The sequence below is a fragment of the Pseudorca crassidens genome, chromosome 21, assembly GCF_039906515.1.
Source record: "Pseudorca crassidens isolate mPseCra1 chromosome 21, mPseCra1.hap1, whole genome shotgun sequence".
NCBI classification, from domain to species: domain Eukaryota; kingdom Metazoa; phylum Chordata; class Mammalia; order Artiodactyla; family Delphinidae; genus Pseudorca; species Pseudorca crassidens.
The window spans coordinates 4630367-4651857 of record NC_090316.1 but is presented as its reverse complement, the minus strand read 5'-3'; the positions used below and the strand labels follow the sequence as shown (position 1 = coordinate 4651857).

The window sequence follows — 21491 nt, the reverse complement described above, 5'->3', positions numbered from 1 at the left end:
CATTTGCCCTACTCACTTGAGCCTGGGAAGCCTGCTGGGCTCCCAGGCCGGGTCTCCCGCCCTCCAAAGCCCCCTCCAGGATGCATGGGTCTTGGAGGCATAGGAGGGAGGCCAGGGGAGAGGAGGAGAGGCAGCAGGAGGGGCCCTCCAGGACGGCAGGAGCAGGAGAGGAGCAGAGGGTGTTTGCCCCGCCCACTTGGGCCCAGGAAGCCAGCTGGGCTCCCAGGCCGGGTCCCCCGTCCTCTGAGACCAGAGGCAGGCCTGGGCCCCTTCTGTTCCATTGAGCCTAAGCCCCACCCCCCCACACACACACCCCCAGGGCCTTTTCCAGCTGTGTGAGTCCTAAGCATAGGCCCCACCCACTGCCCAAACCTCACCCTTGCTTAGGCCCCACCCTCCACAGCCAAGGCCTTTTCTACCTTTTTTTTTTCTTCCTTCTGCTCTTGTTTTTTTTTTCCCTTCTGCTCTTGTTTACTATTGTGATTCTGTTTTACCTTACGGTTGTTTCATCTATATTTTTATTTTTATACTCTTTCTAACATACCTGTTAGTTTCCTAGTCTAATTTTATTTTTTACTCTTTCTTCTTCTTATTATTTATTTATTTATTTTTTTGCTGCTCTGCGCAGCTTTCAAAATCTTGGTGCTTGAGCCAGGGGTAGGACTGAAGCTCCTGTGGTAGGAGTTCCGAGTCTGAACCACTGGACTAACAGAGCACCTCAGACCCCAGGGAATATTCATTGCGGTGAGGTCTCCCAGAGGTCCTCATCTCGGCACCAAGACCCAGCCCTACCCAACAGCCAACAAACTGCAGTGTTGGACGCCTCAGGCCGAAGAACAAGTAAGACAGGAGCACAATCCCACCATCAAAAAAAAAAAATGAGACTGCTAAATATATATCACAGGTGAAGGAGCAAGTTAAAAACATAAGACCAAATAAATGAAGAGGAAATAGGCAATCTACCTGAAAAAAAATTCACAGTAATGATAGTAAAGATGATTCAGAATCTCAGAAATAAAATGGAGGCACTGATTGAGAAAATACAGAAATGTTTAACAAAGATCTAGAAGAACTAAAGAACAGAGAAACAGAGATGAACAACACAATTGAAATGAAAAATACACTAGAAGGAATCAATAACAGAATAACTGAGGCAGAAGAACGAATAAGTGAGCTGGAAGATAAAATGGTGGAAATAACTGCCGAGGAACAGAATAAAGAAAAAAGAATGAAAAGAATTGAAGACTATCTCAGATAGCTCTGGGACAACACTAAACGCACCAACATTCAAATTATAGCGGTCCCAGAAGAAGAAGAGTAAAAGAAGTGGTCTGAGAAAATATTTGAAGAGATTATAGTGGAAAACTTCCCTAACGTGGGAAAGGAAATAGTCACCTAAGTCCAGGAAACACAGAGAGTCCCGTACAGGATAAACCCTAGGAGAAACACCAAGACATACTAAAACTAACAAAAATTAAATACAAAGAAAAAATATTAAAAGCAGCAAGGGAAAAACAAAAATACCATACAATGGAATCCCCAAAAGGTTAACAGCTGATTTTTCAGCACAAACTCTGCAAACCAGAAGGGAGTGGCAAGGTATACTTGAAGTGATGAAAGACAAAAACCTACAACCAAGACTGCTCTGTCCAGCAATGATCTTATTCAGATTTGATGGAGAAATTAAAAGCTTTTCAGACAAGCAAAAGCTAAGAGAATTCAGTACCACAAAACCAGCTTTACAACAAATGCTAAAGAAACTTCTCTAGGCGGGAAACACAAGAGAAGAAAAAGACCTACAAAAACAAACCCAAAACAATTAAGAAAATGGTACTAGGAATATACATATCGATAATAACCTTGAATGTAAATGGATTAAATGCCCCAACCAAGAGACACAGACTGGCTGAATAGATACAAAAACAAGATCCATATATATGCTGTCTACAAGAGACGCACTTCAGATGTAGGGACACGTACAGGTGGAAAGTGAGGGGATGGAAAAACATATTGCATGCAAATGGAAATCAAAAGAAAGCTGCAGTAGCAATACTCATATCAGATAAAATAGACTTGAAAATAAAGACTGTTACAAGACATAAGGAAGGACACTACATAATGATCAAGGGATTAATCCAAGAAGAAGATATAACAATTATAAATGTTTATGCACCCAACATAGGAGCACCTCAATACATAAGGCAAATGCTAACAACCAGGAAAGGAGAAATCGACAGTAACACAATAATAATAGGGGACTTTAACAACCCACTTACCAATGGACAGATCATCCAAACAGAAAATAAAGAAACACAAGCGTTAAATGACACAATAGACCAGATAGATTTAATTGATATTTATAGAACATTGCACCCAAAAGTGGCAGAATACACTTTTTTTTTCAGGTGCACACAGAACATTCTCCAGGATAGATCACATCATGGGTCACAAATCAAGCCTCGGAAAATTTAAGAAAATTGAAAGCATATCAAGCATCTTTTCTGACCACAATGCTATGAGATTGGAAATCAGTTATAGGAAAAAGACTGTAAAAAACACAAATACATGGAGGCTAAACAGTGCACTACTAAATAACCAAGAAATCAAAGAAGAAATAAAAAAATACATAGAAACAAATGACAACAGAAACACAACCAAAAACCTATGGGACGCAGCAAAAGCAGTTCTAAGAGGGAAGTTTATAGCAATTCAATCTCACCTCAAGAAACAAGAAAAGTCTCAAACAATCTAACCCTACACCTAAAGGAAGTAGAGAAAGAAGAACAAAGAAAACCCAAAGTCAGTAGAAGGAAAGAAATCATAAATATCAGAGCAGAAATAAATGAAATAGGAATGAAGAAAACTATAGCAAAGATCAGTAAAACTAAAAGCTAGTTCTTTGAGAAGATAAACAAAATTGATAAACCCTTAGCCAGACTCACCAAGAAAAAAAGGGAGGGGATGCAAATCAATAAAATTAGAAACGAAAAAGAAGAAATCACAACGGACACCACAGAAATACAAAGGATTATAAGGGACTACTACAAACAACTATATGCCAGAAAAATGGACAACCATGAAGAAATGGACAAATTCTTGGAAAGGTACAATTTTCCAAGAAAGAACTAGGAAGAATTAGAAAATATAAACAGACCTACTGCAAGTAATGAAATTGAAACTGTAATTAAAAATCTTCCAACAAACAAAAGTCCAGGGCCAGATGGCTTCACAGGTGAATTGTATCAAACATTTAGAGAAGAGCTAACACCCATCCTTCTCAAACTCTTCCAAAATATTATAGAGGGAGGAACACTCGCAAATTCATTCTACGAAGCCACCATCACCCTGATACCAAAACCAGAAAAAGATATCACAAAAAAAGTAAATTATGGACCAATATCACTGACGAACACAGCCACAAAAATCCTCAACAAAATACTAACAAACAGGATCCAACAACGTATTAAAAGGATCATACACCATGAGCTAGTGGGATTTATCCCAGGGATGCAAGGTTTCTTCAGTATACGCAGATCAATCAATGTGACACCATATTAACAAATTAAAGAATAAAAAAGTATATGATCATCTCAATCGATGCAGAAAAAGAAAAAGCTTTTGACAAAATTCAACACCCATTTACAAAAACTCTCCAGAAAATGGGCAAACCCATTTCTGGAAACAATCCCATTTACCATTGCAACAAAAAGAATAAAATACCTAGGAATAAACCTACCTAAGGGGGCAAAATACTTCTACTCAGAAAACTATAAAGCACTGATGAAAGAAATCAAAGATGATGTGAACAGATGGAGAAATATACCATGTTCTTGGATTGGAAGAATCAATATTGTGAAAATGACTCTACTACCCAAAGCAATCTACAGATTCAGTGCAATCCCTATCAAACTATCAATGGCATTCTTTACAGAATTAGTGCAAAAAATTTTACTATTTGTATGGAAACACAAAAGACCCCGAATAGCCAAAGCAATCTTGAGAAAGAAAAACAGAGCTGTAAGAATCAAGCTCCCTGACTTCAAACTATACTACAAAGCTAGAGTAATCAAGACAGTGTGGTACTGGCACAAAAACAGAAATATAGATCAATGGAACAGGATATAAAGGCCAGAGATAAACCCATGCACATATAGTCACCTAATCTATGACAAAGGAGGCAAGAACATAGAGTGGAGAAAAGACAGCCTCTTCAATAAGTGGTGCTGTGAAAACTGGACAGCTACATGTAAAAGAATGAAATCAGAACACTCCTTAACACCATACACAAAAATAAACTCAAAATGGATTAAAGACCTAAATGTAAGACCAGACACTCTAAAACTCTTAGAGGAAAACATAGGAAAAACACTCTTTGACATAAAACACAGCAAGATCTTTTTTGTCCCACCTCCTAAGAGTAATGAAGATAAAAACAAAAATAAACAAATGGGACCTAATTAAAGTTAAAAGCTTTTGCACAGCAAAGGAAACCTAATCAAGACGAAAAGACAGCCCTCAGAATGGAAGAAAATATTTGCAAATTAAACAATGGACAAAGGATTAATCTCCAAAATATACAAACAGCTCATGGAGCTCAATATCGAAAAACAAACAACCCAATTAAAAAATGCGTGGAAGGGCTTCCCTGGTGGCGCAGTGGTCGAGGGTCTACCTGCCAATGCAGGGGACACGGGTTCGTGCCCCGGTCTGGGAAGATCCCACATGCCGCGGAGCGCCTGGGCCCGTGAGCCATGGCCGCTAAGCCTGCGCGTCCGGAGCCTGTGCTCCACAATGGGAGAGGCCACAACAGTGACAGGCCCGCGTACCGCAAAAAAAAAAAAAAAAAAAAAAAAAATGCGTGGAAGACTTAAATAGACATTTCCCCAAAGAAGATGTACAGATGGCCAAGAGGCACATGAAAAGATGCTCAGCATCCCTAATTATTAGCAAAGTACAAATCAAAACTACAGTGAGGTATCACCTCACACCAGTCAGAATGGCCATTATCAAAAAATCTAGAAATAGTAAATGCTGGAAAGGGTGTGGTGAAAGGGAACCCTCCTGCACTGTTAGTGGGAAGGTAAATTGATACAACCACTATGGAGAACAGTATAGAGGTTCCTTGAAAAACTAAAAATAGAACTACCGTGTGATCCAACAATCCCACTATTGGACATATACCCTGAGAAAACCATAATTCAAAAAGAGACATGTACCACAATGTTCATTGCAGCACTATTTAGAATAGCCACGACATGGAAGCAACCTAAATGTTCCTCGACAGATGAATGGATAAAGAAGATGTGGCACATATATACAATGCAATATTACTCAGCCATAAAAAGAAACGAAATTGAGTTATTTTTAGTGAGGTGGACAGACCTAGAGTCTGTCATACAAAGTGAAGTAAGTCAGAAAGAGAAAAACAAATACCGTATGCTAACACATATATATGGAATCAAAAAAAAAATGGTACTGCTGAACCTAGTGGCAGGGCAGGAATAAAATCGTAAACATAGAAATGGACTTGAGGACACGGGGTGGTCGGGAAACTGGGGCAAAGTGAAAGTAACATCGACATGTACACTACCAAATGTAAAATAGATAGCTAGTGGGAAGCAGCAGCATAGCACAGGGAGATCAGCTTGGTGCTTTGAGACCACCTAGAGGGGTGGGATGGGGAGGGTGGAGGGAGGCTCACAAAGGAGGGGATATGAGGATATATGTATACATATGGCTGATTCGCTTTGTTATACAGCAGAAACGAACATAGTATTGTGAAGCAATTATGCTCCGATAAAGATGTATTAAAAAAAAGAAAATAAAAAGTAAAGTAGTTTTTTGTCTCATTATATATTGAGTTGGAATATTTTGAAATTTTGAAGTGAAAATAGACTAGAACTAATCATGTCTTTAGGGAAAAGGTTTTTTTAATGGTTTGACTTCACCTGTGAAAAAATTAAAGAGAAACTTGTTTCATTTATAAGTAACATTTTTAGGGTGGTTCTAAAAATAAAATATATGATAATGTTTGTAATGAAATTAATTTATTATATGAGTAATGTATCTAAATGAACAGCTTATACCCTATGGGGAAAGAGATGTTTTTGATTCTTGTGTAATAGAACACTAGTAACCAGAGTATTACCTGGAAATAATCATTTGTTGGTTGTCTTTTCTTCTGTCTCACATTTGCTGCCTTTCACTATTTTGCTTCAAAATGCCTTATTCTTCTGTTCATCAGATAGTTGTATGAGTTTGGACAACGACAAGCAGTTAAGTTGCTAAATTACTGGTTATATAGAATACCTACCAAAAATGTGTCTATGTTGTTGTCTTGTGACTTCATTTGATACTGTGGCTGGGCAATTTATGTGGAGTAATGAGACTTTGGATGCTTGATGTTTGCTGTAGGCATTTTCGGAGAGTTCTCTTAAAGTCACTTCAAAAGGATCTACATGAGGAAATGAACTACATCACGGCAATAATTGAGGAACAGCCCAAAAACTATCAAGTTTGGTAAGATGAAAATAGGAAGGAAATAAGTCACTATGCTAATAGTACCTGCCAATGGGTGACGAAACCATAGGGAATTGTTTTTTTCTTTATGATTACAGTGCTTGCATTGGAGCTAATGTCACCAGGCTTAACGGTGTTGTTGGGAGTACCTGAGATAACTTTATGTTTAGTGCTTGAAGTGGTGCTTGACCCATAGTTAACACTCAAATGTTTGCTGCCGTAATTATTTCAGACTTCGACATTAGCACGTAATAGTACTAGAGTCAGGAAAAAAATTGAGTGAAAAATCTGAAAAAATGTTTCTATTCAGTGTGTTATAAAATGACTCTCTGGTATTTCATCTTTTATTCATTTGTTTATTAAAAATTTCTTATTGATGTTGGGGGTACAAAAATGAATGCGACACCATCTAAAAGGGAAAGCAAATAATAAAACCAGTTATTTTACAGAGCAGTGTGAAAAATATAATGTTAGGGTTTTTTACAGTGTGTATTTGTTCTAAAAATTAAGCCCCTAACTTAGCTTAGACAAGAGGATGGGGGAGCAGGACACAGTGGGGGAAAAGAGAAGTTAGGGAACAGGAGGACCGAGAACAAATAGGAAAGAAAGAGTCCGGACAGTACCCAGCATTTAGTGAGCCCCCCATGAATGGTAGCGACTGTGGTGATGGAGGTGGCGGTCGAGGAAGAGGAGGTGGAGGAGGTGGCGTTGCCGTGGTCATGGTGAAGGAGAAGCAGCAGCGTGGTGACCGTCAAGAGCTGTCTTCACTTCTGTGCCACTGACTGCCTGCTCTTCATGCAGGGCTTTCCTCCACTGGATGTTTTTCCCGGGTAATGACTAGCACACACACCCTGTCTTTATGCCTGAGATTTAAGGATTTCTGAGAAGAAAGACTGCTGAGGCAAAGAGAATATTCCGGGGAGAAGAGGCATGAAAGAGCTTGGTGCACTCTGGGAACTGCATGTAATTGCATGTGATTAGAGTACATTTGGGGGCCCTAGGACGAGATCATAAAGGGCCTTATGAACGTTGGTAAGGGTTTGGGGATTGATCTTAGCTGCAGTGGAGACCTCCTGACAAATTTTAATTAAGGAAGTAGTATGATTAGATTTGTGTCTCAGGAGCTTTACCCTGACAGCAGGGTGGAGGATAGCGGAACAGGCTCACAGTTCTGGTGGGCCACTGGCAGTGTGGGAGCCAGGGGGGAGTGTGGTAGGGTATGGGAGAGAGAAGGGTAGATGTGAGAGAGGTTTTGGAGGCAGAAGCAACAGGCTTTGAAGTTAAACTTATCAGGGGAGTGACAGAGAAGAATGATGTCTATATTTTTGGCTTGACCATTGGGTGAATGGTGGTGCTGACCACTTGGGGAATTTTGGGAAACAAAGCAGCACATTTTTGCGAAAGGAGGGTGGATTCAGTACTAGAAAAGTAGAACTTGATGTGCTTATGGAAAACCTGTGTAAAGTTGTCCAGTTGTCCAGTAAGTGACTGAAAAATGCTTCTCTGGAGTGGCAGTCACAGCTCTGGATGAGGATGCTCAAGGAGAATTAGAGAAGGTTGGGGACAGAACACTGGTGAGCATCAGTGTCAGGCAGAGAGGTGGTCCAGGACGACTGAGGAAGGAAACCAGAAGCTAGTGTCCTCACAGAAACCAAGAGAAGGGAGAGTTTCAAGAAGAAAGGGGTGGATGGCAGTATCAGCTGCTGCTGAGAGGTCGAGGAGAGCAAGGGCTAGAGATGACCCGTGGGATTTTTAAGTTAGGCAGTTGCCAGTGACTGGTCTTGGCACGAGCAGTCCTCCCACCAGGGGTGGGGCAGGGCAGGGGTGGGAAGAGGAAATGAGCCACGGAGCAGTGCTTGAATCGCTGATGAGAGAGAAGACGGAGCAAGCAGCTACTCAGGGCTGTGTCTTTGGGTTTTGTTTTTCCAAAGTGGCAAAGACTTCATGGTGTGGGGAGAGTTACTAGAAAGAGAGAAGGTGAGAATTCTGGAGAAAAGGGGGATAGAGCAAGGGCTTGCTTGGAGTTGGGAAGAGATCCAACACATAGGTTAGCCTTAGGAGAAGGAACAGCTCCCCAGCTGTGGACACATGCGGAGAGTGAACTGCTCTCTGGCCCAGTTGGCTAATAATAATCTGCATGATCAAATACGGTCGTTAAGGAGTACAAACCATAAGTAGATACTTAATTTTCAAAGAATTAGAACATAATAGATCTGACAGTGAGTAACTGAACATTTGGCAAAGCATGGAAGTGCTAGCTGTTGTGGATTTCCATTTGTAGAATTTTAAACAACTTTACCTGTGTAGCTTCTTTCTTTGTAAGTGCATGATGGTTGCATTCCTGAGAAATTGCCTTATGAAAGAGCTGTTTTATTGACAAAAGTGATTAGCTAGAGAGTTTCAGTCCCTCATTTAAAAGGCATTGACTCTTCGGAATTAAGGTGCTTTTATATAAATATTTGGAGGTTATAGCTCCAGAAGGGAGTTCCCTGGTGGTCTAGTGGTTAGGATTCAGCGCTTCCACTGCCGTGGCCCAGGTTCAGTACCTGGTCGGGGAACTGAGATCCCACAAGCTGTGTGTTGTGGCCAAAAGAAAATCCAGAAAAGTACTTGAAGAGATATATAAACTATGTACCATTTTATCTTAAAAGAAAAAAAAAATCCAGACACCACAAGCATTCTCAGCATTTGATTACATCTAGTTTTTGCTGAAGAGAAGTAGTTTCTTTTTCTGGACGCTGCAGATACTGTCATTAACACGTTGTCACCTATCGTTATGAAAAACAAAATACAAGACACCCAGAGTGGGCTTCCCTGGTGGCTCAGTGGATAAGAATCCACCTGCCAATACGGAAGACACAGGTTCGAGTCCTGGTCCGGGAAGATCCCACATGCCACGGAGCAGCTAAGCCCGTGCACCACAGCAGCTGAGCCTGCGCTCTAGAGCCTGTATGCCACAACTCCTGAGCCCACGTGCTGCAGCTACTGAAGCCCACATGCCTAGAGCCCGTGCTCCGCAACAAGAGAAGCCACTGCAATGAGAAGCCCACGCACTGGAACGAAGAGTAGACCCCGCTCGCCGCACCTAGAGAAAGCCCGTGTGCAGCAATGAAGACCCAACACAACCAAAAATAAATAAAATTTTAAAAATTTAAAAAGAAAAAAAGAAACCCAGAGCAGTTGCTGTTGGAAACCTCGCAGTTTTTAATTACGGTACATTTTAAATTGCCCACTCCGCTAGTTGCTATCATAACTAGTATAGTACAAGTAATGCAAATCCTGTATGCCACGTCACTTTTTATTAAATTCACTATGAAAACTTATGCTGTAAGATCAAACCCCTGTATTTAATTAATACTCTTTAAATCATAGAACATCAGAGAGAACTTCTTAGTATTTTTTTCTGAGAAGTCATTTTGACACACTGGAGGACCTAATTCTTAAGTTTTTCCTGAATTATAGAATTTACCAGTAACCTGGAAAAATAAATTATTACTGTGCTCACTGACTTGGAAGACTTCTTAAATTATTTGGAAACCGTTCCCTCTAGGATCTTCCTCTTGGTAGTTTCTTGCCTTAATATTCTCTAAGATGAATTTTTAAATTTTCCATGCATGTAGAATAGGTCACCCATTAAGCATTAAATCTTTCCCCTTTCCCCCATCATCCCTGCGCACTTTTAGTATAATGAGTACTAATGGGTTTTTTTAAAAAACAGCTTCACTGAGATATAATTCACATACCATACTATTTACCCATTTAAGGGGTATATATATGCAGCCATCACCACAGTGAATTTTAGAACATTTTCACTAATAGATTTTTATAAATATTTCAGCTAAAGAAAATTATAAAAATAGAACCCAGTAGAGAACTCTTAGAAGTATTTTCCTGGTACAGAAACTCCTCTTTCGACAGACTTGCAACTTGTCATAGCTACTTGCCAGACAAGAAGTGAATTCCATTCTGCCCACAAACTGGTGGAATAAGAAGTTGCTTGAATGGTGGCACTTAGGACTTAAGGAAAACTGACAGCATGTTGATAACCAGAGGGGCTTCCATACTTGATAAAATAGTATCACATTTCCCATAATCTCACTGTGACATCTGGGCATGTTGAAAAATTCTTTCACACGGTATTGTGGTTGTCAAGAGATTACTGTACTTTCAGATTTAGCTTGAGATAAACCTTCTTTAAGCTCTTATTATCTGGTTTCATTTTACGTGCAAATCACTGTTTTATGTTTCTCAGCTGTTACTTAGTGTTCTGAAATTTTTTCTCATAGTGTTTATTCTGTAGTACCTTTTCTTTCTAGTAGAGTGTTGAGAATTAGAGATAAATTGCTGTTTCTTGAGTGTCCCTCCACATCACCTAACACATGCAGCGGATACTTTCGTTTTGGGGTAAATTAACACAAAACTTCTTCTCTTGACTTTAGGCATCATAGGCGAGTGCTAGTGGAATGGCTGAGAGACCCATCTCAGGAGCTTGAGTTTATTGCTGATATTCTTAATCAGGATGCAAAGAATTATCACGCCTGGCAACATCGACAATGGGTTATTCAGGTATTGCCTTTCTTGTGTTTTACAGATTTTTATTTTTTTAACTGAATTAAATAATTTAATTACTATTAAATTGTAGTATACTTAAACACACATGTAGATCATTACAAACAATATATAATTATTAAGAATTATTAGATACTTAATTAAACCTGACATCCTTCATGTTGGTTAGCCTTTATAATCTCTTTGGATATGTTGGTGAGTAACTTCACATTAAAGAATAATAATAGTGACTTTTTAAATACTTTTTGGATTGAACTTGAGTCATGTATTTGCTAGCAAATTGAATAGAAAAAGTAGTTGTAGATTTTTTATACAGCTGTGTTATTTTAATTAACAAGGACATATTACATATTAAGGTTTTGCATGCTTAAACTTTGAAATATGATTTTACAGTTAACTGTTGTATATTTTATTTCTGCCCACTTGTTAAAATTTTATGCTAAGTCCTGAATAGAAGAAAACAGTTATGGGACTTCCCTGGCGGTCCACTGGTTAAGATTTCGCCTTACAATGCAGGGGGTGCAAGTTCGATCCTGTTCAGGGAGCTAAGATCCCCCATACCTTGGGGCCAAAAAACAAAACATAAAACAGAAGCAATATTGTAACAAATTCAATGACGACTTTTAAAAATTGGTCCACATCAAAAAAATCTTTAAAAAAAAAAGAAAAAATAGTTATAACTCCCACTCTGGGCATTTTTATTTATTCCAGCAAACAATTGTAGTGTTGTGTCCAGTGAATTTTTTCCAGGGATTGCTACTTTCTGCACTGTTCATTATACCAAGAGTATTTCACCAAAAAATTTATTGCTTAAAAATTTAAACTTTTCCTAATTTGATTAAAGGAATACATTTTCTAAAGACATTTAGTATTTTTTTTATGAAATTCTAGTTTTTTGCTAGTATCAAATAAGCAATGTATCTCCGTTAGGTTTTTCATAGTTAACATCCCCAACTTTTGTGGCATTTGTACGTTTTGACCTTTTACTCCTTTTTCAAATTGTCTTTGTTAGTTCTCTCCATAATTTTTTAAATTAAAACAACTTTGTAATGTAAAAATTTATATCTAAATCCAATTGTATATTTATCTACATGTATTTTAGCATTTTTGAATACTTCCCTTTTACTTAATATATGTAATAATGTCAAATCACATCAAATTAATATACAGTAGTACAGTTAATCATTGTCTTATCACTGAGTTTGGTTTTTTCTTCCACATTTTTACTGTAAACAATGCATAAGCATTTAGTTAGATATGCTTTTTTTTTTTTTTTTCTTTTGATTTAATTCTTTAGAGTAGTTCTTGGGTCAAAGTTAAAACATGCTGCTTGGTATCTAAATTGTTTTCCACAAGATGCTCCTGAATGACAGCCACTCTGGGTGTTCACTCTCACTTCCTCATTTTTCCTTCCTCATCGCCATTCCTCTGTCTTTGATGACTTTTCTTGCCCCGCCATTTCCTTGACCTTCAGCATCCCTCTCCAAATATGTGATGAGTCCATGTCTTCATTTCTACCTGCTTAGCTTTGCTGAAGTTTTATTTATTTATTTTTGTTGTTAATAGATGATAGGACATTTCTAATTGGATGTTTTATTTTGTATTTTCTTTTAGGAATTTAAACTTTGGGATAATGAGCTGCATTATGTAGACCAACTTCTCAAAGAGGATGTGAGAAATAACTCTGTCTGGAACCAAAGATACTTCGTAATTTCTAACACCATGGGCTACAATGATCGTGCTGTATTAGAGAGAGAAGTCCAGTTAGTAATCTTCGCTTGTTCACTCATTAAAAGAATATTTGTGTGCCTACCATGTCTCATGTTACTACTGAGATACAGGGCATAAAGGCGTTGGGATACAGCAAAGATCAAGATTGCCCCAATCCTACCCTCATGGAAGTAATAGGACAGAATACTTAGGTGAAACCTATAATGATAAATTTACGAATAATATAGTGTATAGCAGCGGTCCCCAAGCTTTTTGGCACCAGGGACTGGTTTCGTGGAAGACAGTTCTTTCACGGACCGGGGATGGGGTGGGGCTGTGGCGGGAATGGTTTGGGTGGTAATGTGAGCGATGGGGAGTGGTCCACGGCCTGGGGGTTGGGGGCCCCTGGTGTATAGTAAACCTTTACTTTGTAGTGGCTTAAGTTTCTTAAAATATTGTTGCTACTGTAGAGGCTTAAGTTTCTTAAAATATTGTTGCTACTGTAGATTGAGAAGAACTCAGATTTCATGGTGTCTAGGAAGCTTTATTTTAAAACTATCTCATTAAATTTTAGATAACAGTCCCCAGATGCCATGTTACTCTCGTGCAGGGTTTGGGCCAATGAGTCTTTGTTGTCCTGTGCATTACAGCATGTGTGGCTCCATTCTCAGCCTTTATGCCCTATATCTCAGTAGTAGACCCCACCCCAGCCCAAATCACCCCCAGTTGAAAACTGCTGTAGCATACAAAATGCTGTTATAAGATCTAGAAATTTCTGAATTGGCATGAATTTCTATATTCTATCCATAAACCTCTTTTCTGACTTTGTCTAATTTGTCTCAGTGTCTTGTTTGAAATTTGAATATGTTTATTATCTTTATAGCCTGATGAGATCATAGTCATATTTTAATTATAAAAGTTGTTTCAACAGCTCCTAGGAAGAGCTGATTTCATGGTACATCTGCCTTTCATCTCCCTTGCCCTTACTTCTGCTTGGATCAGGGCAGTTGGCTCTAATTTTATCTGTTCTATATATAGGGTTCTGGTGATTTAAATTTTTAAAAAGCACACACACACAGTCTCCAATCTAGTGTCCTATCTTAACTCTCTTCTCCAGGCTTCTTTCTTTATAATATTCATAATTTTCATAATGCTGAATGAGTTTATTATTACTTTCTGTGAAAAAAAATGCTGTTAAAACAGCACTGCAACAAAACTAAGATTACTAAACTTTAGTCAGTCACTAATTTGAGCAAGTGTATAGTGAAGCAAAGTTCTGTAACTCCCTTGGAATTTTTTGTAACTGGATCTAAATTACAATTAATAATCTGGTTGAGGGGAAGAGAAAAGTAGGGAGCGTCCATTTGGAATGGAATAACATCATAGTTTGCAGGTACTCTTGTTTTGGAATATAAGAAATATGCTGTTGTTGGTTTCTTATTTTTATTCTTTGTCTATATAATCTCCATGCTTGTCTGTTTTTTATTACAGCTTCCAGGATTATTTAGTTCTCCTTTTTCAATGAGTAATGATTTTTCTGGCATAAGTAGATCTTAGACATTTTCCCCAAGATTGCTTCAGCGAAAAAAGGACAGTCTCCTTGTTGTAGCTGACATCTCCTTCAGAGGGCAGTCTCCAACATTAACTTCTTTTCCATTTGTGAACTGAGCCTTCATATTACTTTGTAAATAAGAATTGACCATTGCAGCCACGAGGGAGTCTCTAACTCAGATATAACCTAGGGAGGTACCAAGTCCACCAGCAGAGATAAGTGAAAGCTCATGTCCAGGCTCTGCCACCACCATAGGAAGACTGTTTCTCATTATTGCACTGCTCTTGCAGAGTTATACACGTTTATTTGTGGTCTTTTTCTTACAGGTACACTCTGGAAATGATCAAACTAGTACCACATAATGAAAGTGCTTGGAACTATTTGAAAGGGTAAGAGGTTGTTTTTGCTTTTTTTTTTTAACCTGCTAACATGAGTCATCTTGGAATATGTTCCATAATCAGATTCCAAAAGGACACTAAAGAATTTTCCATTTTTCTGGATCTAAGAGCAGAAGTGTAATAGCGTTATGATAACACCTAAGAACAGTACCTTCTACCCTTTCCTTAACCTCCCAGGCACATACCAGCACAGTTTTTAGAATAGTCCATGAGTAGACAGTGACACAATTTTAACTGCATTTATGAATCCTGGGGTCTTTATGTCACAGAACGGAACACACACACCAGTTTCTGTTCAGCTCAGGATCACGGGAAGACAAGACAAATCACTTAGAAACAGATTGCACAGACACATAGCCACCCTTTCTGTTGTCATTTCCGGAGATCTCCTGTTACAAGTCTCACTCCTTAAATCAGCAAGGTTTCTCTTGCCACTGACATCACCCGGCTCCTTGTCAAACTTAAGGGTCTCCAAGGAAACAGGCCCAAAATGCACAAAGCATGGAGCTCAGTCACATTTGGAGATCTGTCAGAGGTTGGGGCCTATAATATCTGGAGAGCTAAAGGGATGAATAACCATCTCAAGACACAGAAATGTCTCTCCTGTTTTTTTCCTTCACTTTTAATTTTAAGAAAATGGAGTTTTTTTCCTTTAATTTTGTATGTTGCAGTTTGACTTACAAATGATTATTTTTAAACTTCATTATTCTTTTTAGCTAATTTTACCCAGCTCTTAATTATGTATGATAAAGCTCACATTTAATTTAAAAATTTCATTTCATTTCAACCTCATTCAAAATGTTTCCTTTTCTTGCTTATATTACAGGGGTCATTTTCTCTTGATCTTTCTACTATTTTTGTTCTTCCCTCTAAAAATAGGGAATAATTTTTTTTTTTTTTTTTTAGGATTTTGCAGGATCGTGGTCTTTCCAAGTATCCCAACCTGTTAAATCAATTACTTGATTTACAACCAAGTCACAGTTCCCCCTACCTAATTGCCTTTCTCGTGGACATCTATGAAGACATGCTAGAAAACCAATGTGACAACAAGGAGGACATTCTTAATAAAGCATTAGAGGTAAGCTGGCAGGACTCAGCGATTTCTTCTTGGAGTCTCAAAGCTGGGTCTGCCCAGCGACACGAGTATTCATGCCCCTTTCAACACAGCCACTCAGAATTCCGTGCAGGGCTATTCTGCTGTTTAGGGTGACACCCATATCACTAGTGCACATAGTATGTGACTCTAGTGGTGTATCTCATTTGATCACGACCTGAATGAAACTGTACTAGTCCAAATGCATTTGCCCTAGGGATTGAATTACACATTTCCTTTAATGAATTTTTGTTGTTCATTTTCAGTTATGTGAAATCCTAGCTAAAGAAAAGGACACTATAAGAAAGGAATATTGGAGATATATTGGAAGATCCCTTCAAAGCAAACACAGCACAGAAAGTGACCCACCTACAAATGTACAGCAATAACACCATCTAGAAGAACTTGATGGGATGCTTTTATTTTTCTAAGAGACTCTAATGCAGGAGTTAAAAACCAGAGCGATCATCCCCTTTGCCTGTGGTGTGAAACGTACATTACACGGGCACTGCTTTTTAACATGAACCCAGTGTGATGCTCCTGGGGTGCTAATGCTGTTCAGACTGGTTCTGAGTGATTTGATTCTTGTTAAGCAGAGTGATTCAGGGGAGGGAGGAGAAACAGGAAGTCCCCAGAGGAACTTGGTAGCCTTTCAGCATTCACTGTAACCCCTTAGCAGCAACTGCCCTAAACGGTGTATGTGTCAGGATTTGCAGCGTTAATGTTTGCAGGCAACGCGTATGTGAAGGATGTGAGTCACTTACATTTCAGTTCAGAAAGCAGGGAGTGCAGTTGTTACATTAGAGCTGCTCTGCCACACTCACAGTATCTTGCTATCACTGTAACCAACTAATGCCAAAAGAATGGTTTTGTAATAAAATTATAGCTGTATCCTAAAACAATTGCCATAGTGGTTTGACTTTTTTTTTTTTTTTTTTTTTTTTTTGCGGTACATGGGCCTCTCACTGCTGTGGCCTCTCCCGTTGCGGACCACAGGCTCCAGACGCGCAGGCTTAGCGGCCATGGCTCACGGGCCCAGCCGCTCCGCGGCATGTGGGATCTTCCCGGACCGGGGCACGAACCCGTGTCCCCTGCATTGGCAGGCAGACTCCCAACCACTGCGCCACCAGGGAAGCCCCTGACTTTTTAAATAGCATTTAACTATATACAGGGGACATTGTCTCGGCTTAGAAAAGCAATTGAGGAAGGATATATTGCTATAAAACTGAAGAAACCAGAAACATGACTATGTTAAAGGAAATGTAATTAAAATGTGAAGTGGTCAGTTCTTGACTACAAGCAACAGAATTCACTCAAGGTGGTTTAAAACTCACAGGGTTTATTGAGGTATATAGGTAGCTCACAGAATAATTACCCGATCTTCCGAAATATGTCCCAAAACCTCACTGCAGAACTGGAGCATCACATTGCTGTTGCCTGTGCTGGGATCAGGAACTGCTGAGTGAGGCTGCCAGCTCCATGTCCACCTCCACCACCTTCCACGCAGGCTCACCTGCTTCCCTTCCCACAGGACGTGGCTCCAAAGTAAAGCCTCGCTTTAGTGCATCTGATTGGAAAGAACCTAAAGGACATCGAACACCCTTAACTGCAAAAAGGAATCTGGGAAATGTAGTTTATAGCTTTCCAGCCTCTACGCTTCAGGAAGACTTGCTAGAAAGGAGTTGAAGGTTGAACAAGCGAGTTTCTGTGTACCTGCACGTAATTAAATCTCACCTTAAAGAATTTTTGTTCACTGTTCAAAGCACCAGACTATAACTAAAGAAATTATATAGAGTAGAACAGGGAATTCCCTGTCGGTCCAGTTGTTAGGACTCAGCCCTTTCACTCAGGGGCCTGGGTTCAATCCCTGATCAGGGAAGTAAGATCCTACAAGCTGCGTGGTGCAGCAAAAAAACCAAAAAAAAAAAAAACAGTTATCTCAAGAATTCAGAAAATAACGATATATTTTTTAAAATATTTATTTATTTATTTGGCTGCACTGCGTCCTAATTGCAGCATGTGGGACCTTTAGTTGCAGCGTGTGGGATCCTCAGCTGCAGCACGCGAACTCTTAGTCGTGGCATGCGGGATATAGTTTCCTGACCAGGGATCGAACACAGGCCTTCTGAATTAGGAGCACAGAGTCTTAGCCACTGGACCACCAGGGAATTCCCACAATATTTTTTTTAAACAAACTTTTTTTTTTCTGGCCATGCTGTGCAGTTTGTGGGAACTCCCAATAACAGTATTTTAATAATTCCTGGAGAAACTACCATATGACCCAGCAATCCCACTCCTAGGCATATATCCAGAGAAAATCATAATTCAGAAAGACACATGCACCCCAATGTTCACTGCAGCACTATTTACAATAGCCAAGACATGGAAGCAACCTAAATGTCCACCAACAGAGGAATGGATAAAGATGTGGCACATATATACAATGGAATATTACTCAGCCATAAAAGAACGAAATAGTGCCATTTGCAGAGATGTGGATGGACCTAGAGACTGTCATACAGAGTGAAGTAAGTCAGAAAGAGAAAAATATCATATAATATCGCTTATATGTGGAATCTAGAAAAATGGTACAGATGAACTTATTTGCAACGCAGAAATAGACACACAGATGTAGAGAACAAACATGGATACCAAGGGGGAATGGGTGGGGTGGGATGAATTGGGAGTTGGGATTGACATATATACACTACTATGTATAAAATAGGTAACTAATGAGAACCTGCTATATAGCACAGGGAACTACTCAGTGCTCTGTGGTGACCTAAAAGGGAAGGAAATCTAAAAAGGAGGGGATATATGTAAGAGGGGATATATGTATATGTATAACTGATTCACTCTGCTGTACAGCAGAAACTAACACAACATTGTAAAGCAACTGTACTCCAATAAATTTAAAAAAACACTAATTAAAAGGAAGGCCGGTCTGATTAAAAACAAACAAAAAAACCCAAAATAACTAGGATAATGGTGAAAAAAAAATTCCTGGAGAAAATATACTTTGTGGGTATTTAACATTTTACATGTCAGTTTTTGTTTTTAGACTCCAAAAATCTCTGAATTTATATTTGAAATTTTCATGAAGTGTCATCCCTATGTAGACAATTTCAAAGGTGTCATAAAAAAAATTGTACAGAAAAGTTTTCATAAGATGGCATTTACTCTCAGAAACTACCTTGTCAGTGTACCCAAATTGATTAGATTCAGGGCTGCTGACTCAACAAAGCTCGTAAGAGACTTTAATAAAAAGCATAATGGCAGTTTACTAATTTACACTGAGAAATGTAACAGGCGGACCAAGCAATTGCACCAGCCTAGCCACTTAGCATTTTCTGCCTGAAGTTTAACTAGGTGGCAATTCATTTATCACAAGGTTGCTTAGTGAGTATGGAATCAGGTGAGGAGGCCCCATGATTCAAGGGTATAATGACTTATTTTGATGATCCTAATGAGGGTCATCTGATGGGCAGCTGAATACAGAGACCTGGCAGTGCACTTTTTTCATTGGACTAACAATTAAAATGTGGTCTGTGGAGGGGCTGTTAGCTCAAAATTATTTATCCAATAATACTTTCACTGTGTTGCTATCTGCACTGCTGGCGCATAAACAGTGGGTCAGACTGCTGGTGCCTTAGCACAAATCAAGGCAGTGGTACTGAGTACTCATTGTTTTCTTCACTGCCATGCATTCACTGAACAATGCACTTGATGAATCAGTAATTATATATTTTATTCACAGTACTCACGGTCTCTTCAGTATTTTGTGTGACTGAATGGAAGTACGCCTAAACTTCTTGGTTGTCTTGAAGAAAAGCATTTGTGCAATTGTGTAAGTTGTGGCCCAAACAGGCCACTCTTCTTGGAATGCCATTTGTACTTGAACAACTGAGTGTTTATTGCCAATCATAAAATTTGAGTTTTTGAGGGAAAATTTTAATCTACCACAGTCAGCTTGACAGCTTCCCGCTACCTTCTGATGAAATCAAAGTGATGATATTAATGAATTATTAATTCATTATTAATTATTGAGTCAATAATGAATAGTTAAATGTATCCACAATTGGTGGATCCGTATAGTTCAATGGAACAATATTTTCCAAATGACCCATCTATGATATTATCATGAATGCATAAACAATCCATTCACATTACCAGATGTAACAGAACACAAAAAGTACATTGATAAGAGTTGCAGATTCCACAGTGCAACTAACCTTTGAGAAACCACCACTTGTCGAATTTTGGTGTAGTATTGGAGAATATCCACAACTTCTTAAAAGACTCCTAAAATACTCCCTTTCTGACTATATATCTGTGTGTATGAGTGGATTTTCTTCATGTACTTCAACCAAAAACACCATATTCCAACAGATTGAATATAGAAGCAGATAGGAGAATCTGGAAATCTTCTATTAAGTCAGACGAAAGAGATTTGCAAAAATGTAAAACTGCCATTTTCCTGGTTGGTTTTTTGGAAAATGTAAGTTTCATAAAATGTTATTTTTGTTAACATGTAATGGGTTTATTGCTTTATTAATGAATTAAAATTTTAAAATCTCAAATATAGCAAATAGCACTAGCTTGGACCCACATAAAGGAAATCTGGAGCTAGAGGAGAGAGTAAGATCTCTGCCCTCAGGGATCCCAATTTTGAGAGAGACCAACAGTATGCTACACCCCTCAGTACCCTGAAAATGTTTATTAGCTTGTTGAAGAAGTACTATTTGGGAACACAGAAGCAGGAGGGATTATCTTCCTGATGGAGTCAGGAAGGGTTCACAAAGGAGGACAAATTTCGTTAATTACATCCTTTAGTGAGGCCTTCAACTCAATTTTTTAATTGTTTATATCCCAGATATTAACTTATAAATTAGTAAGAGAGTCCAGAAGTTTTCCCTCTGGAAGTTATGTTATAAAAAGCAATGTTTTTCAAAAAAAAAAAAAAAGGCAATGTTTTTCAAATTGGGTTGTAACCCATTAATGGGCAAGTCAGTGTGTATCGACAAGCTTTAAAAACAAAAAAGTATATATAATAGAACTTTCAACTTCACTGAATTCTCTCACATTTTATTTCTTTCCTTCTACTTGACTTGGTCCACTCTAGCTTTTTTGCCTAGCAATTATTGTGATATAATCGACAAGTAACACTGTGTAAGCTTAAGACATACAGTATGATGATTTGATACATATTGTGAAATGACTACCACGTTAAGATTAGTGACCAGATCCTTCACCTCACACTTGTGTGTGTGTGTGATCTCTCTTAGCAAATTTCTAGTGTATAGTACATGCTCTAATTTTTTAAGGTGGAAGCTTAGATTGATCCAAGCTTAGATGATGATTTTTCCCCAATATAAGCATTTAATGCTATACATTCTATTTTTATTCAGCTCAAAATATTTTCTAATTTCCCTTCTTGAGACATCCTCTTTCAGTCAGGGATTATTTAGAAGTGTATCATTTAATTGCCAAGTGATCAGAGATTTTCCTGTTATTCCCTATTATTATTATTTAGTGGTTACTCTAGGAATTATATAATACGTATTCAACTTTTTACAGCCTACTTATATCAATATTTTATCACTTCAATTGGCATGTAGAAACCTTACCACGGTATAGGTCTCCTCACCCC

The 21491-nt window shown here is 38.6% G+C and overlaps 1 protein-coding gene across 2 annotated transcripts in view; it reads left to right on the top strand.

The window, feature by feature from the left end:
• FNTA (farnesyltransferase, CAAX box, subunit alpha) overlaps nt 1-16743 on the top strand; it is a 30243-nt gene extending 13500 nt beyond the window's left edge. Inside the window, exons 4-9 of one of the 2 annotated variants that reach the window (XM_067721606.1) lie at nt 6415-6519; nt 10959-11085; nt 12703-12851; nt 14677-14739; nt 15655-15826; nt 16108-16743. In XM_067721606.1, the coding sequence (XP_067577707.1) occupies nt 6415-6519; nt 10959-11085; nt 12703-12851; nt 14677-14739; nt 15655-15826; nt 16108-16230 (739 nt within the window). In that variant the 3' untranslated portion in view covers nt 16231-16743. The remainder of the gene's footprint in view (nt 1-6414; nt 6520-10958; nt 11086-12702; nt 12852-14676; nt 14740-15654; nt 15827-16107) is intronic. The other variant, XM_067721607.1, reaches the window with a different exon arrangement.
• Nucleotides 16744-21491: the final 4748 nt, after the last annotated feature.